The sequence below is a fragment of the Sinocyclocheilus grahami genome, unplaced genomic scaffold, assembly GCF_001515645.1.
Source record: "Sinocyclocheilus grahami isolate Dianchi unplaced genomic scaffold, SAMN03320097.WGS_v1.1 scaffold61.1, whole genome shotgun sequence".
Taxonomy (NCBI): Eukaryota; Metazoa; Chordata; class Actinopteri; order Cypriniformes; family Cyprinidae; genus Sinocyclocheilus; species Sinocyclocheilus grahami.
The window spans coordinates 3,110,851-3,133,901 of NW_015505240.1; the positions used below are offsets into that span (position 1 = coordinate 3,110,851).

Genomic DNA, 23,051 nt, shown 5'->3' on the forward strand with positions numbered 1-23,051 from the left:
ATATTTTGTGCGCGTTTAAATAACCACATTTAAATGTAAAGAGTTTTTCAACAGTTCATGCCGGTCACCAGCACTCAGCTTGTTCATCAACTAAATATCGCACACATTCAAAGTGGTGAAAAAAAGAGTGGTCAGCTCTGGAGTGTATGTATGTGTGACTATGTTAACAGATAACATGCACATTAGTTTTTCTAGGACGCACTGGTTAGGCTGGGCAATACATTGAATTTTAATGATAAATTAAGAAAATTTATATCAAATTAACAATTTCACAATTACTCTTTTTTTATTTGCCCATCAAGTTTTCTAAAGATTATCATTAAACTAGCTTCATTATCCATCCTTGCTTGCTTCACAACTTGCATGACACTGTAGAGAACTAAGTGTTTTAATATTGTCTATGATCATCTTTTGAGTTTGTAAGTTCAATAAATTTCAGTGAATCAAACTGTCTGATTCAGTAAACTGGTTCAAAACTCTGATTCAAAACTCAGTTTGTATCAGTTCACAACTCTGGCATTTTTCAATGCACTATGTGCATTAAAAATAGGTATTCTTCTTTGTGTTCACTGACTAAAAAAAAACTTCTCTAGATTTTGAGTGTTTTTTCAACATTTTGAATCAGTTTAGTGGGAAAATGATGATTCCTCAGACTATTTCATAGCTTAGGCTTAAAATGGCTTTCATATAAAATCACCCAGCCCTGTGTTCTTGAGGTTTTTGAGAGTCGTGTGTAGATGTTTTTGAAAATGAGACAAGTGTTGTATTTTTTAGGTCTTTAAGTGTTATTTCTTAGTGTTTACAGCATCAGTATTGTGTTGTGTAAGTGCTAAGAGGTGTTTGTATTACCCTGCTCTTTGGTGAAGTCTGCTTCACTCATTGTGATGGGCAGCAGCAGCTCGCCTACCGCAGGCTGGATGGACACGCTGAATTCATCTTCTTTAGTACTGAAAGAAGAAAGAACAGCACCATAAGATCATCACACACCTGTCCCTCTTTTTCTGTTTCTCTTCTAAATATACTCTACTGGTCAAAAGTTTGTGCTTAGCAAAAGAATTTAAGAAATAAATGAATACTTTTATTCAGCAAGGATGCATTAAATTGATCAAAACATTGTTTCTTGAGCAGCAAATCAGCATATTAGAATGATTTCTAAAGGATCATGTGACACTGAAGACTGGAGTAATGATGCTGAAAATTCAGCTTTGTATTTAGAAATAAATTAGATTTTAAAATATATTCAAATAGAAAACATTTATTTTAAACTGCAATAATATTTCACAATTTTACTGTTTTTACTGTATTTTTCCTCAAATAAATGCAGCCTTGGTGAGCATAAGAGAATTCTAAAAACATTAAAATATCTAACCCCAAATTTTTGAATGGTAGTACATCTATTAAATTTGCTACAATACAAAGTATTATAGTATATTAAATTGTATTTATGGTATTTATGGGCATTTTATGTCCACTTAAGTAATGCCTTCTTCAGCTCAGTAATGTGATATATTTTTACATTTCTGAGTGAGAAAAAAGACCAGGAATATGTACAAAGAAAGTAAATAGGGTCAATTCTGATGTCATGTTAACTAAAGAACTGATGTGATAAAGCCGTAAAACATTTCAGGGAAGTTGTATCAGTGCTTCACAGTTTTTAAACAAGTAAAAACATTTTACATCAGAGAAACACTGAAACACAATCTATTTTGTTTTCGGACCCTCCTCTCATCCCAAAAGAGTAAAAGAATAAAGTTATTGATTGTCAGCTTTGCCAATTTACTTTGTAAGTAGCCAATTAGCTGAGAAACAGAACTGTTATAACCATCCCACTGGATCAATCATCACTGATCCACCAACAGAGAGAGATGAAAGACGGAGAGAAAGACAGAGGGAAAGAGAAGGACGAGAGTCATTTCTATTTTCATATTTGTATTGATTAGCATCATCACTGTTTGTGGCCTGCCATAGGAAAGATGACTGTCAGGTACTCCGATAAAGACTGAAATCTGACATTAAAGTCCCATCATGAAGAGCGGCATACTGGGAAATAGGAAGCCAATAAAGAGTGAATCCAGGAGTGGGAGAACAGGGGCACCATGGAGATCAGGCGATGAGGGGAAACAGGCTTGAAAAAGATTCAGAGACCAAACAATCGGGCTAGGGATCAACGTGCAAAGTAAATCCAGGTATTTCTTTCTAATATGGCATAATCTCTTGATGTAGACGCAATAGAGAGGGGCCGAATCCCTCCTTAAACCAACTCCATGAGCTCGGCTTTCATCCAGGGCCACAGACATGTGTGCAAACCTGACCTGCGCCCACTCATCTCCATGTCATTGAACTCACATTGGCTCCATTAGCACACATAATCTACCAGTCGCCTGTTCACTCCCTCTCTTCAGCTCGGCTGTTTATGGTGATGTTATTCACGCCTGGCTATTTCACTGTATCGATCACAAAAGCCTCCGGCGTAATCGAAAAAAGAAAAAACAATTACAAGCTTTGTGAAGAAGTGTAATCACTCTAAATTAGATTATTAAAAAAAATGAATGCATATTATTACCATTCACATGATTCGGAAACGTATTGAAAAGGGGAACAATTAATTTTGTCTTATTTCACCCAGTGTAAGGATAATGAACAATATTAATTTAATCTGTATAATGACATGTTAGCACTATCATAACGTGCACGCATTGTGAGTGTGTATTAATGTTTTTGCTGAATGTTGTTTTTTGAGGAAAGCGAACACCATCGTGCCTAGTTCTTCGATGTGTCAGAGTGACCTGATCTAAGGGTTGTAGTGCTACTAAACCATAATGACTTGAGGTAAGCATGAAAATTGTAAGGGACTTAACGATTCTGGCTCCTCTTAACAATGTTTGCTGTATATGATATACAGTATGCAGTGAACAGTTACCACAGCTGGAAGTTTGCAGTTTGTGTAGAGTCATTGAAGTCTACGCCCATGGACACTGTTACTGACGCCTGCGGCTCCAAACGCTCTGAAGAGAGAAAGATGTGTCAGCATGTTGTGTGAACAATCAAAACAGAAAGATCAATCTAATTCTATAGAGAAAGATGCAAAATTCAAAGCAACATCAAAGGAAGGAAAGAAAGCTGAAGTAAGGATGGACAGAAAGTATGAAAGTTGAACTAAAGGAAGTAAATAAGGAAGGACGGAAGAAAGAAAGGAATGAAGGATGGAAAGAAGTCAGGATAGGACAAATAGAGAAATGGAACAGAAAGAAGTAAAGAGAGACAGAAGAAAGACAGTAAGGAGGGCTGAAAGAATGGAAGGAAGAAAACATGAGAAAAGGAAATAAAGGAAGGAAGGACAAACTGAAGGAAGTAAAGATGGAAAGAAGCAAGAAAGGATGGAAGGCCAGAAGGAAGACAGTTAGGAGGAAGGCCGAAGAATGAAATGAAGAGATAACAGAATAAAGCAAGAAAAAAAGAAAAGAAGGAGGGAAGGTAGAAAAGTAGGAAAGAATGAATAAAGGAGAAAACTTAAGGAAGTTAAGGAAGAAAGTAGGGAAGACCAGAAGGAAGAAAGTAAAGAAGGTCAGAGGGAAGAAAGTAAGGAAAACTGAAAGGAAGAAATAATGGAATAAAGGAAGTAGGCAAGAAAGAGCGAAATGAAAGAAGAAAGGAAGGAAGGATAAATGAAAGGTAGAAAGGAAAGAAGGAATGATGGAAGGGGAAAAACAAGAGAGAAAGTGCTGAACTCTGAATGTGCAGCAGTCTAAAAAAAAGCTTGATCTATTCTTCTCCCTTCCAGCCATGAAATTCATCTTTGTGATGCTTTAACAACACAAGCATGGTTCAATTTAATGTAATAAAACCCAAACCTGTCCTGTGAATGACTAAAACTGTTTTGTGACCGAGAAAGAGAAAAACAGACAGAGAGAAAACATAGGGAATGCGAGTGTGTGTTTGTGTTGTGCACCACTGTGAGCTGCGTGTCTGATGAGAGGATCTCTGCTAATCGATACACAGGCTGAAATCATATCAGCTGCATTAATACAGGCTGAAGGAGGGAGAATGTGAATGTGTGTGTGCTGGAGAAGTCTCAGCTGGACAGTCTGATTAATAACTAATATTTATGAATGTCTAAAACAGCTGTATTCTATATTATTAAACACTTTCAAAATAATTGGGTGACCTTCTTGAATTTTACAAAATAATTTTAACTGATTTGAAGTTTACATGACAATCAGAGAAAGAAAACTTCAACTACAGGGTGAAAATAGGATGGCAAAATCCCTGACTGGATGAGTAAAATTAATAAGAAGAAGAAATAACCAATGTATGTATGTATGCATGTATAAATAAACAAATAAATAAATAAATGATAATATTAACACCAAAGTATGAAATAATAATAATAATGTACAACAACAATTATAATTGAAATAAATAAATGAACTTAATGTAAAAAAACAACAACAATTAAAACAACTCACTAAACACTTATTGTAACAAAAACAACTATATTTAAAATAAATAAATAAATACATACTTGATGTAAAAAATTTATTAAACTTAATTAATTAAACAATTAAAACAAACAAATACATACAATACCCAATGTAAATAAATAAACACCCAATGTAAAAACAACTATAATTAAAATAAATATAAAAAATTACTGCCCAATAAAACAATAAGTATACCCAAAGTAAAAACAACAACTATGATTAAAAGGAATTAAAAATAAATAAATGTGAAGGTAAATAAGTAGTAGTTGCCAAATAGGTGTTGATATTGATAAACATGGCTGTTCATATTTTAATGTGCTCACAGTTGTGCCAATTTCACAATTCAAACTCATCTTTCAGAAGCAAGCAACAGCAAGAAAAACCTGTTCTTCATGCTATGACCCCTTTGCATTACACATTCACAACTAATCCTGTTAAACTCCATTTATTGACGTGTTAAGCTCACCGATAGCATTAAAGCGGTGGATGTTTTGTCCGGTGGAGCTCTTCTCAGAGATGTGGATGTTCTCCAGGGCTTGGTCAGTCCTGTTGCTTAGCGTCAGCTGCAGGGATACCATGCTGTTGCCATAGATACAGGGCTGCCGGGTGAAGCGGTACTGGGCTGACAGACCTTTACCCGTCATCCTGTGGAGCAGCTCATGGGAGGTTTCCGGCACAAACACGGGAGAACTCGCCTGCAGGGAGACACGTACAGGCCAAGAAACGGCATCAAACTGACAAGCAAGAAATACACAAAGATGGAGAAGAGAACACATGCAGTTAACAAAAAACGGACTAGAAATGGAAAGAACAATATGTATCAAAATATATTTAGTCATTATGTTAAGTGTCTTCTGGATAATTTGTGGTGGTAAGTAATAATTAAGACTATAGTTGTGTTGCATTATTCTTAAACATGTTGATCGAATTCTTTTTTGTCTGACAAATGGAAAATGAAAGGAAACATATATAAAATATGTTTATTAAAATATGTATTGTCATTATTTTGGCAATTAATAAAAACAACCTTTTTTTTTGGTCTGACCAATGGAAAATGTAAGGAAACCTGTATGACAACAGTCATTATTTTGGCAATTAATCAAAACTAATCCTTTTTTGTCTAACCAATGGAAAATGAGAGGAAATCTGTATAAAACAGTCATTATTTTGGCAATTAATCAAAACTTTAAGACATAAAACACGTGTAAAATGTCAGTGTTCACATAAAACATACAAAAACACCTATTTGCACACAGACAGACAAGAAAATGAAAAAACGCAGTGCATAAAGAGCCACCATCAGCCCATTTCCTCCTCTTAATAAGCTACCTTTTAACTTTTCATCTTAATGCAAAATCTCTGAGACACAGATGAAGATGATAGAGAGGCATAAACATAATAAACACATTAGGGAAACCTTAGTAAAACTCCTATATAATGTTAGAGTAATGCTGCGATGCTCTTAATGCTGTCTTAGGTAATTTATAATATAAGCAGAATGGAAACAGAGCTAGTTTTGTACTTTTTCTGAAGAAGATATGAGCGTTTCTACAACGCATCTGTGCTAAAGTTACCATCACAATGCTAGGGTCAGTGCATTGTGGTTGGTAAGGTGTTCTGAGTGGTTGCTAGGTGGCTGCACAAACAATGTGGGAGGAATTACGTGCCAAAGATAAATAATTAGGGTCAGGGTTTTGTGTAAATCATAAATAATGAGCAACAGTGATAATGATTGCTTGCCTTAGCTTAAAAAATGTATATATATTTTTTAATTAAACATTAAATGCTCTTTAACTAAAATATAACTCCAAGACATCGTGAATTTGGATTTAAATTTGCTTTTATAAATGGTCATTACTGACTTGTTTATAATTTCTAACCCATTCCAACAAAGGTTTCCAAGACTATCACAAATCATCCTGGAAATTTCAAACAAAACTTATAGATAACATTACCTTGGTGACATTTAAAACATCACAATACACAACAAGTTGGCAGCGGATAAAAACCCATCAACAAAGATGCAGCAACAAAACAACTGGTCCAGCAAGTGACCGTACTGTCAGCTCTGTAAAACCACTCCTGAGACATTTATCACCATAATGTTATGAGCCATAATTAGAGCTTTAATTATCAATATAAAACTAAGGTTGCACAACTATACTGGAATCAACTATATTGGTTTAGTATATAAAATGTATCCAAAATTGATAAAAAATACAGTAAAAACAGTAATATTGTGAAATATTATTACAATTTAAAACAATTGTTTTCTCTTTGAATATATTTTTAAATGCAATTTATTCCTGTGATGCAAAGCTGAATTTTCAGCATCATTACTTCAGTCTTATTTCAGGATCCTTTGATGAATAGAAAGTTCAAAAGAACATTTTATTTGAAAAAGAAATATTTTCTATCATTATAAATGTCTTTACTGTCACTTTTGATCAGTTTAATGTATCCTTACTATTTCTTTAAAAAAAATCTTTCCAACCCCAAACTTTTGAACGGTAGTGTATAATACTGACCATATCAGTTCTCAGCCATATCAAAAATAATCAACTGCAATCATATCAGCAAAAATGTCTCTAATGGTGCATCCCTGATTTACACTAGTTTGCTTCAACAATATCACTGTAATAGTCCAAAGAAAAGAAAGGCCAAGCGTCATGCCTGAATTGTGTCCTGTGACACCGGCTGCCATCGATATGACGAGTGTGACGTCTCAATGCATTACTCCTGACTCTCTGGATTCTCTCTAGCTTGTGTGACAGCAGAACAGATCGGCGGCTGATGGCAGTTTTCTGGCTCTACATGGCACTCCTGAACACCTGGACAGGGATGACATTTCTGCCTGCAATTTATTTGTTGGCCGTGGCTCGGTCTTCAACACCAGTAATCCCTCAGAGCTATGGATTCCATCTACAACCCAACACAGGAATTTTTTCATAGAGTAATGAGAGTTGTTATAAAAGCTAAAAATAGTGCAATGGAATTAAACTGAAATGTGCAAAGAAAAATGGCATCCTTTCATATTCTGAATTCTGAAGTACCTCAAAGCTCCGTTTGTGGACTGGTAATGTTTTCACTGCTCAATTCTGAATGCTTTAACATTGTTAATACATACTAACACAAAAACACCAGGCCAAATCAACACATTTTTTGTTTTGATTTTGCAGGAAAAAACCTGCAGAATTCAAGGAAATGGAAATAACTATGGTAAAATCCATTAAATACAGCTGAAAATAAAACTATATATTCATATTAACAGTTAAAAATAGTATTAAATTATGTAATTTAATTGATATTTTTATTATTTAACATAATATTAAAGGGGTCATATGATGTTGCTAAAAAGAACATTATTTAGTGTATTTGGTGTAATGAAATGTGTTTATGCGGTTTAAGGTTCAAGAACACATTATTTTCCACATACTGTACATTATTGTTTCTCCTCTATGCCCCGCCTTTCTGAAACGCATCGATTTTTACAAAGCTCATCGGTCTGAAAAGCGAGGTGTGCTGTGATTGGCCAGCTTTCCAGTGCTTTGTGATTGGCCGAATACCTCAAGCGTGTGTAGGGATTTCTGTCATGAACGGACACTGATATGCCACAGAAACAACTCATCATGAGATGATGAACCAATCTAATCAAGAGATAACACAGAGATCTTTTGTATCAGGACTACAACTTATAGATACCTCGTGATGTCTTGTGATCGCCAATAAATGAACTACTACATCCAACAGGAAGAGGACGAGTAATTTAATCACACCCTCAGGCTTGCAAAACAACGGACCTAAAGAACAGTGATAATGTGATTAAATCAAACTCCGCAAACCACTGCGTGACGTGTATGGACCTCAGGAAATTCCCCCTCCCTTCCTTTATGAGAAGAGGAAACGCAGACATTGCATGGACCAAGTTTGAAAGACAATCATTTAAAATAATTTAAAGTATCGGAGCAATATACTCCCAAATAATAGGCATTCTGTTTGATGTGTTTATTGTAACCTATGAAGTTTAATCAATGTTTTATAACCCTTTTTTATAGATAAAGTGATTAAAGGTACTCTGTGTATGCCAGATAAGCGAAGTTTGGGCTTGAGGGAATGGTCATGATATTTAAATAACCTGGGTATGAGTGAAAATGTGTTATTTTGAACAGTGTGTGTTGTACGACACTTTATAAGAAGTTATTAAAACTTGCAGGAATACGCCCACGGGAGCATGTGACTTGTGCATGAAAAAAGGCTAAGCCCCACAGCCACCATCTGATTGGAACAACGAACATCACTCTCCGTGCTCAAGGCAACCGACTTTCGAAGCTCCTACATCAAAAGGCAACCTCCAATCACCACGGAAGGCTTCCCCAAAAGGACGTCACCCAAACGTCACCTCAGTAACCAATCAGCAACGGAATTCCCACCACAGCCACGAAGAACTTCTCAGATTTCAGCAAAACGCAGGTACAAACAAAGCTCCTATCTGCTGAAATCGGTGCTGAATTGATAATTAAGCAGTAAACGTAAGATAAATCTCTGCTTTGTGATTCTCTCGGGTTGAATTTAAAACCACTTGTGGAAACGAGTTAGAACTTTGGGAACTTCATACAAACTCCGTAACTTTCATTCTTCCGAACTGTATGTATGTGTGTTTTAGCTTAGTTTTAATGTAACCTAGAATAGCCAATAAATTTGTGTTTCATTTATAAAGAATCATTGTCTGATGTCGTATAATTTTACAGTCAAACCTTGCCAAGATCATGCTACCTAGCTCGTAGCTTACTTATCAAAGAACGTATTAACCCGTGGCCAAGGAAATACAAATATTAAAATTGTTAAAATATACTGAGGTCAGTGGCTCGCTGGACGACTGTCGATTTAAAGTGTAAACTATCAAATTGGAATTAATTTTTAATCAGGTGGACCTCGAATTTTTTTAGATTCGATTCCTCTCAAAACCTGAGCTAGAAATAAAATTAATGATTAATTCCCTTATCAAATTTAAATGAGTTAAATTCCTTACACGTGTGACGGAAATGTTACGCCCCTACCATACTGTGATGCCGGAGTGACGAGACAAAAACATTAAAACCCATTATAAACGAGACATTTGTTGCATCCAGTGGGGACATAATTACGGATTATAATGACTTATACTGTCTTTTTATGCGTAAACATAAAACCATGTCTGCATTTGTGATCGGAGAAATGGCAAACAACAAGCGCTACTCTACACTGCTAAAAACTCGCGTTTGAATCATGAGTGGCAAATCCTTTAAATATGAAAACGTACATACAGTCTGTGAGTCAGAACAGCCGGCATTGTAGTCTACTCTCCCAGGATCAGGAAACAGTCCTCCATAAAATGCGCTGCACACATCTGAATATTTGGGTTGAACTGTTCTGGAATAGTGTTGTAGATACTAGTGATCGACCGATATTGATATTTTATAACCGATACCGATACCAATTATTTGCATGTTTATGTGCCCGATAACCAATATGCAGAACCGATATTTATTTAATTGTTATAAAGTAAATAAATGACTGAGTGAAGTAAGTCCATACTTATAAATCAAGTAAATCAAGTACCTGTGCACGCCGTTGTTGTTGTCTTGTTTCCTCTCAGACGCGCTGCAATGTTGATCCTCCGCGCAATTCTCAAAACATCCACAAGATGGCGGCGTTTATCGTGAATACGATATTACAAAACCGATATCCAATAATTTTAAAATGCTTAAATATCGGGAAAAATATTGGTAAATCGATATATCGGTCGATCTCTAGTAAATACAACTTAACCACTGATTTCTAGTCGTGTCCTCTTTTGGAAGGCCAAACAAAGTAGTTTCGCTTTCACAACGAAACACACAGCGTCACACAGAGAGGCCTTGAGTGAGCGGTGGCCGGCTAGAGTGAGGAACGGCCGGTGGGCTTGAGAATGGCGCGGCCGGCGGGCTTGCGGCAACCACATGTGACGACCCTGGGCTGGACTGCGCTTCGTCCACGGGGAAAGCCGATCCGGCTATTCACAGCGCGAAGTTGATGTATTTCCTCAGTGACCAGCACGGATCAGCTCTAGGCATGACGAAGCGGATATCGTCCTCTTTTGGAAGGCCAAACAAAGTAGTTTCGCTTTCACAACGAAACACACAGCGCCTTCACAACATGGTGGCGGCGGCAACAACAATACTACAACGAGAAAAAAAAGTTATGCCTTCTTTCTTTGCGTGAACATTTGGGCGGCGTTATGCAAATCTTCCCACATCGTGACGTAGACATGTGGGGGCATGTTAGAACGAGCCGTTTTAGGTAGGCGTGGTTGACACTTAACTTTTATAAAGAATATCTCTTTGGATTTGAGACTTTAGTCTTTGCAACTTTACAGATCTTCTTTATGCACCAAGAGCTTGTAACACTCCAAAGAGAAAGGAAAAATTTAAATTGCATCATATGACCCCTTTAAAAATCTATAACATAATAGTTGTACCAATTATATTCAATTATTAATATTAAAGATTATTACATATAAATAGATATCAAATTATTAATATAATCATAATACATTATTTTAATATTAATATTATAAAACTTTATATTTTTATAAGTGATATTATAATACTAAATAATATAAAATAATATAATGATTAAATCTAGATAAATTATATTAAATTATAAATACAATCATATAACAGTTTAATATAATGTTAATATTATTATAAAAAATTTATTTTGATTGATGGTATTAAATTATGACTTGGTAAAATTATTTTGGTACATATGAATTTATTATTATTAATATTACTATATTATATTTATCAAAATATTTAATAAAACAAACAAGGGTGGGGAAAATGTAAAAAATAAAACCAACATTAAATATTAATTAAAAATGATATTTAATTAATATAATCATAATACATTATTTTTATATATAATATTAATATTATAAAACATTTTGGTAAAATTATATTATTCATATTAAATCAAATTAAATACAGATAAATAATATTACATTATTAATTCAATCATATTACATTTAACATGATATTAATGTTAATAATATAAAATACAAATTTTTTATTTGATATTAAATTAATTAAACATTAAATTAACATTAAAATTATTAATAACATTAAATGATGTATCAAACATAACATTATTTATCAAAATATTAAATAAAAAACACAAACAAAGGTGGGGTATATGTACAAACGAGTGAATGATGGGCGTCCGAATTCTGTGGAAATTTGCAGAGCTTCTGTACGGGCCTGCACATCACCTACAATCACCATGACGGATGGCGCAACCGAAACTAGACAAACCAAAATCAAATTGGTTTGAAAACCTGACAGTATGAATGAGTTGGTTTATCTGAAAAAGCAGCGTTATATGAAAGCAGCAGCTACGTGCAGCTGAAAGCACCTTTAGATGTGTCATATCCTTTTGTAAGCTTCCTACAAAAACATACGCATACACACACACACACACACACCATAAATTTATAGCCATGCTTTTGGAGGTGTCAAGCCGGTCTGTGTTGATAAAAGTAGCCGTAATGTTTACAGCATCAGATTTACCACACAGAAACGAGCAGGTCCACCGTTTCATGATAACCACTCCTGTCAGTGTCCTCAAGGACTGGACGAGCCAATATACAACACATCGCTTATGATCACCAATATAACACACACACTTCGCGTCCTATAAAGTCGTCAACTACGCTGGGTGGTGGAAGAGTAAATAACCGAAAGAAAAGAGTAACCTTGACCGCAGCGTCCCACACACATGCTCGGACACATCTCCTGTGTGAAGGGGAGCTTGATTGAGGGGCTCTATTATGGATGAGCTTAAAGGAAACCTCAGTGATGGATGACAACTCGCTCTAGTCACCTTCACATATCCCAGCATCCTCTCTGTCCAGCTGCCGCCAAATTCTGCTGACAGATACAAAACCCATCCGCTGGCCAGGATAAAGAGGGAGAGAGAGAAAGAAACGAGAGGAGGGAAAAGAAGGATAAACGGAGGACGGGAGGACATATAGCAGACAGAATTAAAAATCTATTTTCTATTGCTGTTTGAAATCTAATTCATTTGTTTATGAGACTGTCCGTAAGAGAAAAATTTCATTTGGCGAGGTGTGTGAGCACATCGATCCTGTCAGATGTTAAAAGTCAACGTGATTAATATTGAAGGCTGTGAAATAAATGTAAAGGAATCTGAGTGAGTTTCTTTTGTGTTGCGAAACTCTGTGTACAAGAGCAAACATCTAACATTGTGTTTTGTGGCATTTTTTTGGGGGGGGGGGGGGGGACAAATCTATTCTAATCTAATCCATTTAAAGGGGTCATATGATGCTGCTAAAAAGAACATTATTTTGTGTATTTGGTGTATGTGTTTATGCTGTTTAAAGTAAAAAAAAAACATTATTTTCCACATACTGCACATTATTGTTTTAACGGATCAGTCAAAAGAACTAAAATTGAAATTACAATATGGCTCAGTACGCTTTTCAAATCTCAAAAGACTGAGACTGAATTAAACAAGTATTTAGCCTGTTGGGTGTTTCAGATCGAAGCGCATCACTGTGCTCATTTACACATGAGCAGCTCATGATCCGGTGCTTTTAGCATCTCAAAGCAACTCGATTCACAGTAAATACGGCAAACTCCATGTGCTTAAAATTCATTTAGGAATGAAACATACCAGGTTCACTTTAAAAATAAATCATGGAATATTCACTTTATTTTACAGTGTAGATGTATTACAATAATTATGTATACATAAAGATGTATACAATACTGTATTACAATATTACAATTAATATTATTATTATATTCAAATTGTTTGTCTTCCTAAACCCATCAGTGTGACTGTGATGTGGATTGAAACACTATCACAACTAAAAAGGGGGTTGAGTGTGTGATTTTAGCAGTTTATATTCCTATTTTGAATTTTGAGATATTTTTATATTTTGTTTTAATTTTAAATGCAGTTTAGTTATTTTGTTGTGTATTTTTGTCATGTTAAAGAGTTAGTTCATCCCAAAATGAACATTCTGTCATTACTTACCCTCATGTCGTTCAAAACCCGTATGACGATCATTCATCTTCGGAACACAAATTAAGATATTTTTGATGAAATCTGAGCTCTCTGACCCTCCCATAGACAGCAACGCAATTGAAATGTTCCCAGACAGAAACGTAGCAATGACATCGGTAAAACAGTCCATGTGACATCAGTGGCTGAACTTCAATTTTGCGAAGCTACGAGAATACTTTTTGTGCGCAAAGAAAACAAAAATAACAATTCTTGTCCCCCGAGTTACGTCTTCTGCCATTTTGGAGAGTACACAAGAACGTAATCGCCATTGTTTACATTAGGGGGGAAAGCACGCGCATGAACGTAATCGCCGTAATCAGCATTGTTTACACTTAGGGTAAAGGTTGCATATGTGTTGTGATACTCTCCAAAAGGGCGGAAGACAGTAACTCGGGGGAGAAGAATTGTTGAATAAAGACGTAATTTTGTTTTCTTTGCGCACAAAAAGTATTCTCGTAGCTTCGCAAAATTGAAGTTGAGCCACCGATGTCACATGGACCGTTTTACCGATGTCCTTACAACGTTTCTGGACCTGGGAACATTTCAGTTGTGTTGCTGTCTATGGGAGGGTCAGAGAGCTCTCAGATTCCATCAGAAATATCTTAATTTGTGTTCCGAAGATGAACGAAGGTCTTACGGGTTTGGAACAACATGAGGGTGAGTAATTAATGACAGAATTTTCATTTTGGGGTGAACTAACCCTTTAATTAGTTGTTGTTTTTTAAATGTGTCTATATAGCTTTATATTAATTTTTATTTCAGTTTTAGTTTCAGTTATTTAATACATCATGATAAACTAAATAAAAAAGACAAATGTTGCTTTGGCAACTAGCTGAAAAAAACCCTGTTTTCTTATATATATATTTTATTCACTTATTTTTTATACTTTTAGTTTAAGTTAACCATAATAACCCTTTTTTGAGTCCACTTTAAAGTCTAGATCAACGCCAATGTTTGTTGTAAGAGTTTGTTTAATTCTGTTCAGTTTGGTCACTGCAAAGGGGTTGACACTCTTAATTTTGGTCTCAAAGTCCACCATATTGATGCATTTAACAAAAAAAAATAATAATTATACATATATATATATATATATATATATACACAGTGGGGGAAAAAAGTATTTAGTCAGCCACCAATTGTGCAAGTTCTCCCACTTAAAAAGATGAGAGAGGCCTGTAATTTTCCTCAAAGGTATACTTCAACTATGAGAGACAAAATTAGAAAAAAAAAAATCCAGAAAATCACACTGTAGGATTTTTAAATAATTTATTTGCAAATTATGGTGGAAAATATATTTTCTTTCTAATTTTGTCTCTCATAGTTGAGGTATACCTATGATGAAAATTACAGGCATCTCTCATCTTTTTAAGTGGGAGAACTTGCACAATTGGTGGCTGACTAAATACTTTTTTGCCCCACTGTATATACATATACTTAAATATATATTTAAATATATATTTATATAAATCATACCCATGGACCCCCCAAGAAGATCCACCCAACCATATTCTCACAAAATCCTGTGGGAAACACTAAACCATGTACTTCAAACACACAACCAAATGTCTTATAGTGCACAAAAAACCAAGCTAAACATGTCCAATGTAAAGCACATGTGATTGACAGCGCGAGTCGGCGTCTACACGTGCGTTTCTACTTTACTGCTGAGTCATAATGAGGACGGCACTGAGCGTGCTCCGAGAAGAACGGGGTCACCGCGGCAACGCCGGCTGGCTGATGGGCACAAAATGAACAAATTATGACGCGGCCCCCAGATTGTGATGGGGTCAAACGCCCCCCACCCTGCACTCAGCCCGCGCTCGCCCTCGTTCGCCCCCCGCTCGCCCTACACTGACAGTTCAATTTCCCTCCGACGCCCCGCGTTCAGCCCCCATTCGCCCCACGCTAATTATGAATGAAAAGTTATCAGCCGGCTCCCCCGGCGCACGCTTAAACAGTATTTCAGAGCAGATCCGCACGTCAAAATGTTATTAGAAACGAGAGGAGCCGAGGCAGATAGTTCGCACGCTGACCCCAGATCGGCTAAATACCGCTGCTAACCATCCCAGAATGCATCGGAGTGTCTCTCTATTTCACACACCGTTATTTCATCGGTACCCGTGCCGGCCAAAGTCACACACACACACACACAGCCGTGTCATATGAATATATTTTCATACATCTGCATGCACGCGGCTGAGAAAGACCAGCTGTGTGACGTGACACGCTATAATGAATGCCCGCGTTTGAATGCATGTATGTGCGAGAGAGAGAGATGAGGTTTATCCACCGTGACTAAGATTATAGCGGCCTGTAATGTATTTATGCATAGCATTGACTTTAAATAAGCCCTTTCTCTTTCTCTCAATCTCACCCTTTATTTCAGCTCTGATTAGCCTGCCCGCCGAGGCTCGTGGGTAGTATTCTAATGACCTGTGCCTAACAGCTTCTAGCTGCGCAGCGGCCCGGGCCTGACGAGCCTGTCAATCAAAGCAGCGGCGCTGACACCCGCCCAACGCGCCGATACAGGTCACCGGGGCAACCCTGCAGTGATTGGCAGGAGGAGAATAGCAATTCTGACAGATGGAGGTTGGAACCTATAGGAAGTTTAAAAGTTTTCGCAGACTAAGGGATATCAAGGATCGTGTGTTATCAGCAATCATAGTTCAACCTAGAGAAGCATAAAAGACTTCTTTACTTAATGTCACCAAGCATTTGAGCGGTAGTGTTGCTAGCTATATTGTATCTGAAATGCCAGTTACTCAGTGTTAGCATTTATTAACTTTTGCTTGTGCTTACTATGTAAAAATGTATTCAATTCTTCTTTCAACACAAAATATCGCTATCTATGCAATGTTAGCAATGTCTTTACAAACATACGCAAGCTTAAAAACACCACAAAATATTACAAACACTAAGATCAAGGTCCAGACCCCACTAAGAATCTTTTGGTTGAAACATGACAGCAGTGCAGGTCTATAAACGTGTGTGTATAGTGTGTGTGTGTTATTGTCGGGGGGTGTCTGTGGGCCGCTGGGATATTATAGTTCATGTGTCAATCCTAAAAGAGGCAGACACAGATAGTATTTGAGAAGAAATGACCACACATGCTTCATTCATCTCTTACTGACATCTCTCCCTCTCTCTCTCTCTCTTGACATCCCTTCTCTCCCTGACACAGGACTCTCACGGGAGAGGAAGGAGCCGTCATACTGCAAAAGGTCAACAATCACATACGCTGACAACACACACACATGCTGGACACACACAGGAGGAGAAGAAAGAGGGAAGACAATGAAAAACCAATCTATAATACAACAGCACAAAGAAACAAAGAACATAGAAGACTTCTAGATGGACACAAACAAAAGACTGGAGAGGAAATGATAAAAAGGAAGAGGCTTCTACAGGATAATGTACAGTCAGCCGGACATTAGCACAAAGTAAACCCAAAAAGTATCAATATATAGCTAAATATATAGTTTAGCAGTCATTTTATACAATCGACTCAACTCATAGTATTCTAGATAGCCTTATTATAACATCAACAGTCAAATGAACACACACACCTACCTGTAAGGCAGATGCGGTGGGTGAGATCAAGAGCCCTTGCAGGTCTGACAGCAGATTAGGTGACAGGATGGAGCTTTTGGGTGTAGTGACCGGCGCGGGCGAGACTGTCAAACAAAACAATAACAACAGCATTAAAACCCATATGTGACCCTTATCCACAAAACCAGTCATAAGGGGTACATTTTTGGAAATTGAGATTTATACACCATCTCAAATCTGAATAAATAAGCTTTCCATTGATGTATGGTTTGTTAGGATAGGACAATATTTGGCCGAGATACAACAATTTGAAAATCTGGAATCTAAGGGTGCAAAAAAATCTAATTATTGAGAAAATCACCTTTAATGTTGTCCAAATTAAGTTCTTAGAAACGCATATTACTAATAAATAATTAAGTTTTGATATATTTAAAGTAGGACATTTACAAAATATCTTTATGGAACATGATCTTTACTTAATGTCCTAATGATTTTTGGCATAAAAGAAAAATTGATAATTTTGACCCATACAATGTATTTTTGGCTATTGCTACAAATATACCCCAGTGACTTAAGACTGGTTTTGTGGTCCAGGGTCACATATATGTATTGATACATTCATTGGTCCTGTTCCAAAATCTAGTGAGCTGCCTAACTAGACAGCATATTAAAGCATCTAAAGCTGTTCCAAACCATTTCTGAACCATTTGATTTGCTTTTTGTTATCGCCGACTTAATAGCTTTAACTGCCGCCTGTTTTGTTTAACACATTTTATTCGTTTTAACTGCATTCTGCAGATTTCCCTGCAAAAATCTGAACAGAAAATGAATATAAGGTACATAACTTTGTCTAAATGTTAAGGTGTCATCATATGTATCCGTCACTGGTGAGCAAGCAAAATTAATATTTATATATGATTACATATACACTTATATTTCAACACTGAAAAGTATCTAATCTAATTAAAGCACAAACTATTTCACTTAATTTTTGTGTGTATTTTGCGTTATTAGAGCATTCTAGAATGATTTTTAAGTAGCTTTGGTTCTGGAAGCATTAATCCAATTAATTTTTCCCAAACTGATTTTACAAAAAGTCATCGTTTAAGAGGTATAAGCCATGAACCAAACCAAACTGGCAGGTCACTGGGGTTTGGAAAAGAGCCATTATAAATCACAAAACAATAAAACCAAAATCATAACAAAATGAAAACTGCAAAATTGAAAGAAACTCAACTCACAGTCATCCAGATCAAGAAGAGACACTTCCTTCTTCTCAACCTGCTGAAAAGAAACATTGATGCCAGATGTTACACACACAGAATAATATGCAGCAAAACTTCACACTGTGTTTGTACTCTATTATTAGTATGACTCTAGTATCGTACTTCTCACCTTTATGACTGGTTTAGACTGGACAGGTTTAGGCTTTGTGTTTTTCTTTTGATCAGTTCCTGAGTCTGAATCTGAATCCAATTCTGATCTGGATTCAGACGAACTCTCAGACGAGGAACTCTCAGAGCCTGATTCACTTTCAGATCTGGATTCAACCTTTACAGCATTCCCATTCTTCTGCTTCCTGTTTTAGGCACACACAGACACAGAAACAACTGAACTATTTGAGTTTACTAGCCAAATTAATAACTGCAAAATCAACCTACATCCAGTAAACACACTTCACTCCTAAATTTCATTTATAGCCTTCCCTTTAAGAGTTTCTTATGTACTAAACACTACAATCAATTATGTAAAAACATGTTTAAATCTTTATTCCTGGGCCATTTTTTGACAACCTAAAAAACAACTAGACATTACTAAAGAACATTTCAATATTCAAACATCAAAAGGGACGTAGTTTGGTAGAGAGAGAGCAAAAGAGAAAAGGCTGGCTAAATTAGCAGAGGGAACAATGTCTGTTTAATTGTGAGATGATTAGATGGATTAATTTGGCCTTTGGATTTCATTTGCTCAGAACAAGTGATACACACACACACACACAGGCCATCTAACTGAAGTGTGCACAGTTCAACGGCAGCATTAATGCAGGTTGTGAGTATGTATTAATGAGAGCATTTCACGGTAGTTAAGGATGTGGGCGAGAGCCTTAAATCATGCACAATAATGACAGAACAGCAAGCAAAACAGGCAAAGAGTGTATCACATACACACACACACACACACGTGTATGTGTCTATTAGCGGTTTAATTACCGCTTCTAATAAAGGCAGCAGGATCAACTACAGAAACGTTACATCACAACAATTAACAGTGCAAACTCTGTGTGTGGACTGGATAGAGAAAGTCATCATGTTTGTGTGTTTTTATGCCTTGCAAATGTAAACATTTAGGGTTATGTGATGAACTAAACATATTCTGCTGATTTTACACTTTTTACTAATGTTAGCAAAATTGCAAAAGGGACTTTTGATAACTTTGGAAGCATCTGTAAAAATGGGTTCATTGATCAATAAAATACTTGCATTGGATGCCATTGATTCTTAAAACAAAATGTGCATTTATGAACTTACAGCTATTACTAAGTTGCATTACAGCTACTCAATTCACAGATATCTTTGTATTTTGAAACTTAGTGAGATTTAAAATTAGTGAGAATAAAATCCTTATTGTTGAGGCGGCCTGGCGTGTGTGCGAGCGAGAGAAAGAGAGTGTGTGTGACTGTATGTGTGCATATGAACAGATGGAGGGGGAAATTATTGGTGCCACATTTTATTAGTCGTTTTATGCTGCAGCATACACAATCACACAAACACACACACTGAACACACACATTATTTACCTCTTGCACATATCAAAAACCAAAGTTGTACATTGTGCATCCACTTGTGCACACACTTCAGCAAAACACACCCATATATGCGGTTATAATGACCAAAGTCAATCTCACATACCATCTGTCTATATATTTATGGCACATAAACACTTCAAAATAGCAATAGCATGTGATGCAAGTATAAAGCGCTGGAATTCAGACCACTTACTTTGTCAGTAGAGTTCAATGGGTGTTTAGCAAACATGCATGACCTCTAATGAAGGTTTATGCCTATGTTATGCATGCATCTATTTAAATGAAGAATGCTGGGTCCGACATAAATATGAATGGGTGATTTCTAAAATACAATGCAGTTGAAAAGTTTGGTGTTGGTAAGACTTTTGAATGTTTTTAAATGTAGTCTCTTCTGCACATGAGGACTGCATTTATTTGATCAAATATACAGTAAAACAGTAATATTGTGAAATATTATTACAATTCAAAATAAAGTGGTTTCTATTTGAATATAATTTATTCCTGTGATGCAAATATGAATTTTCAGCATCGTTACTCCAGTCTTCAGTGTCACATGACCCTCCAGAAATCATTCTAATATGCTGATTTGGTGCTCAAGAAACATTTCTTATTTTTATCAATGTTGAAGACAGTTGTGCTGCTAAATATCTTCATGAAAATATATGTGATGCATATTTAAAAAACTGCATATTTAAATTAGCAGTTTAAATATGTCAGCATTTAAAAACTGCAGGGAATTTATTTTGAAAGATTGAATGTGATTGGTCAGTGGGATACAGAGCAAGGTCATGATTGGTTAATTTAAATAAGGTCATTTACACTGAGACATTACCTGTCTTTGCTGTCCGGTTTCTGCTGTTGTAGTTTTTTGTTTTTTAGAGTTTTCTTCTTCTTTTCGGAGTCTGATTCACTGGAGCTCTTCTCCGATTGGCTGGAGCTGCTCTTGTTTGAATCATTGCTGTTCTCCTCGCTCTCAGACTCCCTTACTGATTCTACATGGACACAAAAACAGGTTAAGACAAGCCTCAAATTTGCCAAAACACAAACCAAGCCAAAGCTCATGTTTTACCTTCACTGCTGCTGCTGCTACTGTCTTCACTATTGCTTCCCTCTTCCTCCTCCCCCTCTTCTTCCTCTGAATCAGAGTAGAACTTCTCATTTGATTTGGCAGGTTTGGATTTACTAAGTGCCGGTGCTCCAGCCTCTTTCACCTGCCAGAGTCACACATAAACAGGAAATGAGGAATAATTTGAGACTTGGTAACATCACTGTCCTGTGAATGAACCATACGCTAAGGCCATTTAAGTTTATAGATATAAGACATTTTTAACTTTATCTTTAAAAAAAATAAAAAATACAAGGGAGTCTTACTGGTTCTACTACCTCCACATTTCTCACTGATTGGTCAGGAGCGACAGCCGGCCAATCAGAAAGCTCCAGGTATCCACTGGCCTGAGAATTGAGTGTATGAGAGAGTGTGCCAAGCTGAAACCGGTCTCGATCTGAAAAACAGACAAAAGAGGAGAACTGAGAGACAGGTAAGTAAATGTTAATGCCATCAAATATGAGGTTTTAATATCAAAGCAACGCCTGCTAATTTGGCCATCCGCTAACACAAACATCAATTCAATGGTAAAACTTTTCAGTGAAGGGAATTCAAAAATTATAAAGTACAAGTATAAATAAATGGATAAATAAAATTTAGAAAAAAATAAAAATAAATAAACCATTAGCATTTACTGGAATTGCCATATGATTCTGCTTTCTAAACACTGGTATCATGAGATTAATCAATGAGATTAATCAATGAGATTACTTTCATAATATGAAAAGTAACTTTAATATTTTTATTTTTCCACTTTAAATAGATTATTAATATAACAATATTAATTATACTATTTCATATTACGTTATGGATGTAATCAGGGATATAATAATAAATACTATATAGTAGATTAGATTCAACGTTATGTGTGTGTGTGTATATATATACACAGTGGGTACGGAAAGTATTCAGACCCCCTTAAATTTTTCACTCTTTGTTATATTGCAGCCATTTGCTAAAATCATTTAAGTTAATTTTTTTTCCTCAATGTACACACAGCACCCCATATTGACATATATATATATATTTGAATATCTGCGGACAGATATTCAAAAGTTTTGCTATGCAAAACTAATAAACTAAGATCTTCTAGTTTATGCCTCCAACTCTGGGTATTACTGTACTTCTTTGTCATAATAAACAAAAAAAGCAGTAAGTGTCTGCACAGGCCTTCAGGAGACCTGCTGGGTAATTGACATTAAACTGGCAGAAATGCCACGGCATTCAGGTCTGCCCGTCTGCCCTTCTCACAATATGCCGGGTACGTCCCGTAATAACCAAGGTATATGAACGCATAATCACTCTGGCTCTGCAGAATATAAACATGAGCGAAAAACGCCACCGCACACAGCGGATCTAAACCACAAATATTAAAAATGACAGCAGCAGTTAAATGTCTCGCAAATGTTATAGGGTAAATATATGCCGCATTAATGAAATAAAGACTAATGGCTGTATGTTTCAGTATACTAATTTATTTTAATCTAGTAACCATGGGGACAATCATGAAATCATTGTATTAAAGCAAATTAGAGCAAGAAACTGGAGCACAGATTTGAGATCAGTAAATTATCAATGCGCCCGTTTGGACTATTGATGAGTTTTTCAGCTAAAGCCTGACGAATCGCCTTCACCGCAGAGATCATAGTCACAACCTGCATCTTCACGTGACTTAAAAAAACACACACAAAGACGTGTCGCTTTGAGTTTCATCACAGCGAAGCATAATCAGCCCTTACAAACTTTATTACCTCCTATTAAGGGTGGGACACGCTTTACCAAGCACCGAGAACGATACTCAGCACAACAAAAATTACCCCCAGCGACAGCCGTCATCAATCACACAGAGCGCATCCTTCACGCTAAACCCAAATCCATCCATCCGTCCATCCATGTATCTACAAGACCAAATGAGTAACACCCTTTTCCTGCACGAGGGCTTAATTACTCCCATTTAATTGCAGGTGCAGTGCATGATTGTACAGGAGGTAGTAGTAAA

At 36.3% G+C, this 23,051-nt stretch overlaps 1 protein-coding gene across 4 annotated transcripts in view; it reads right to left on the minus strand.

Moving 5' to 3' along the window:
- ap3b1a (adaptor related protein complex 3 subunit beta 1a) overlaps window positions 1-23,051 on the minus strand; it is a 61,559-nt gene that overhangs the window by 12,702 nt on the left and 25,806 nt on the right. For 2 of the 4 annotated variants that reach the window (XM_016271274.1, XM_016271277.1), the window contains exons 17-25: window positions 21,319-21,449; window positions 21,017-21,158; window positions 20,780-20,939; window positions 18,537-18,720; window positions 18,383-18,425; window positions 17,163-17,266; window positions 4,948-5,176; window positions 2,921-3,005; window positions 850-947 (exon numbers count right to left, since the gene is read on the minus strand). In XM_016271274.1, coding sequence (XP_016126760.1) covers window positions 850-947; window positions 2,921-3,005; window positions 4,948-5,176; window positions 17,163-17,266; window positions 18,383-18,425; window positions 18,537-18,720; window positions 20,780-20,939; window positions 21,017-21,158; window positions 21,319-21,449 — 1,176 coding nt within the window. The remainder of the gene's footprint in view (window positions 1-849; window positions 948-2,920; window positions 3,006-4,947; window positions 5,177-17,162; window positions 17,267-18,382; window positions 18,426-18,536; window positions 18,721-20,779; window positions 20,940-21,016; window positions 21,159-21,318; window positions 21,450-23,051) is intronic. The other 2 variants (XM_016271276.1, XM_016271275.1) reach the window with 2 other exon arrangements.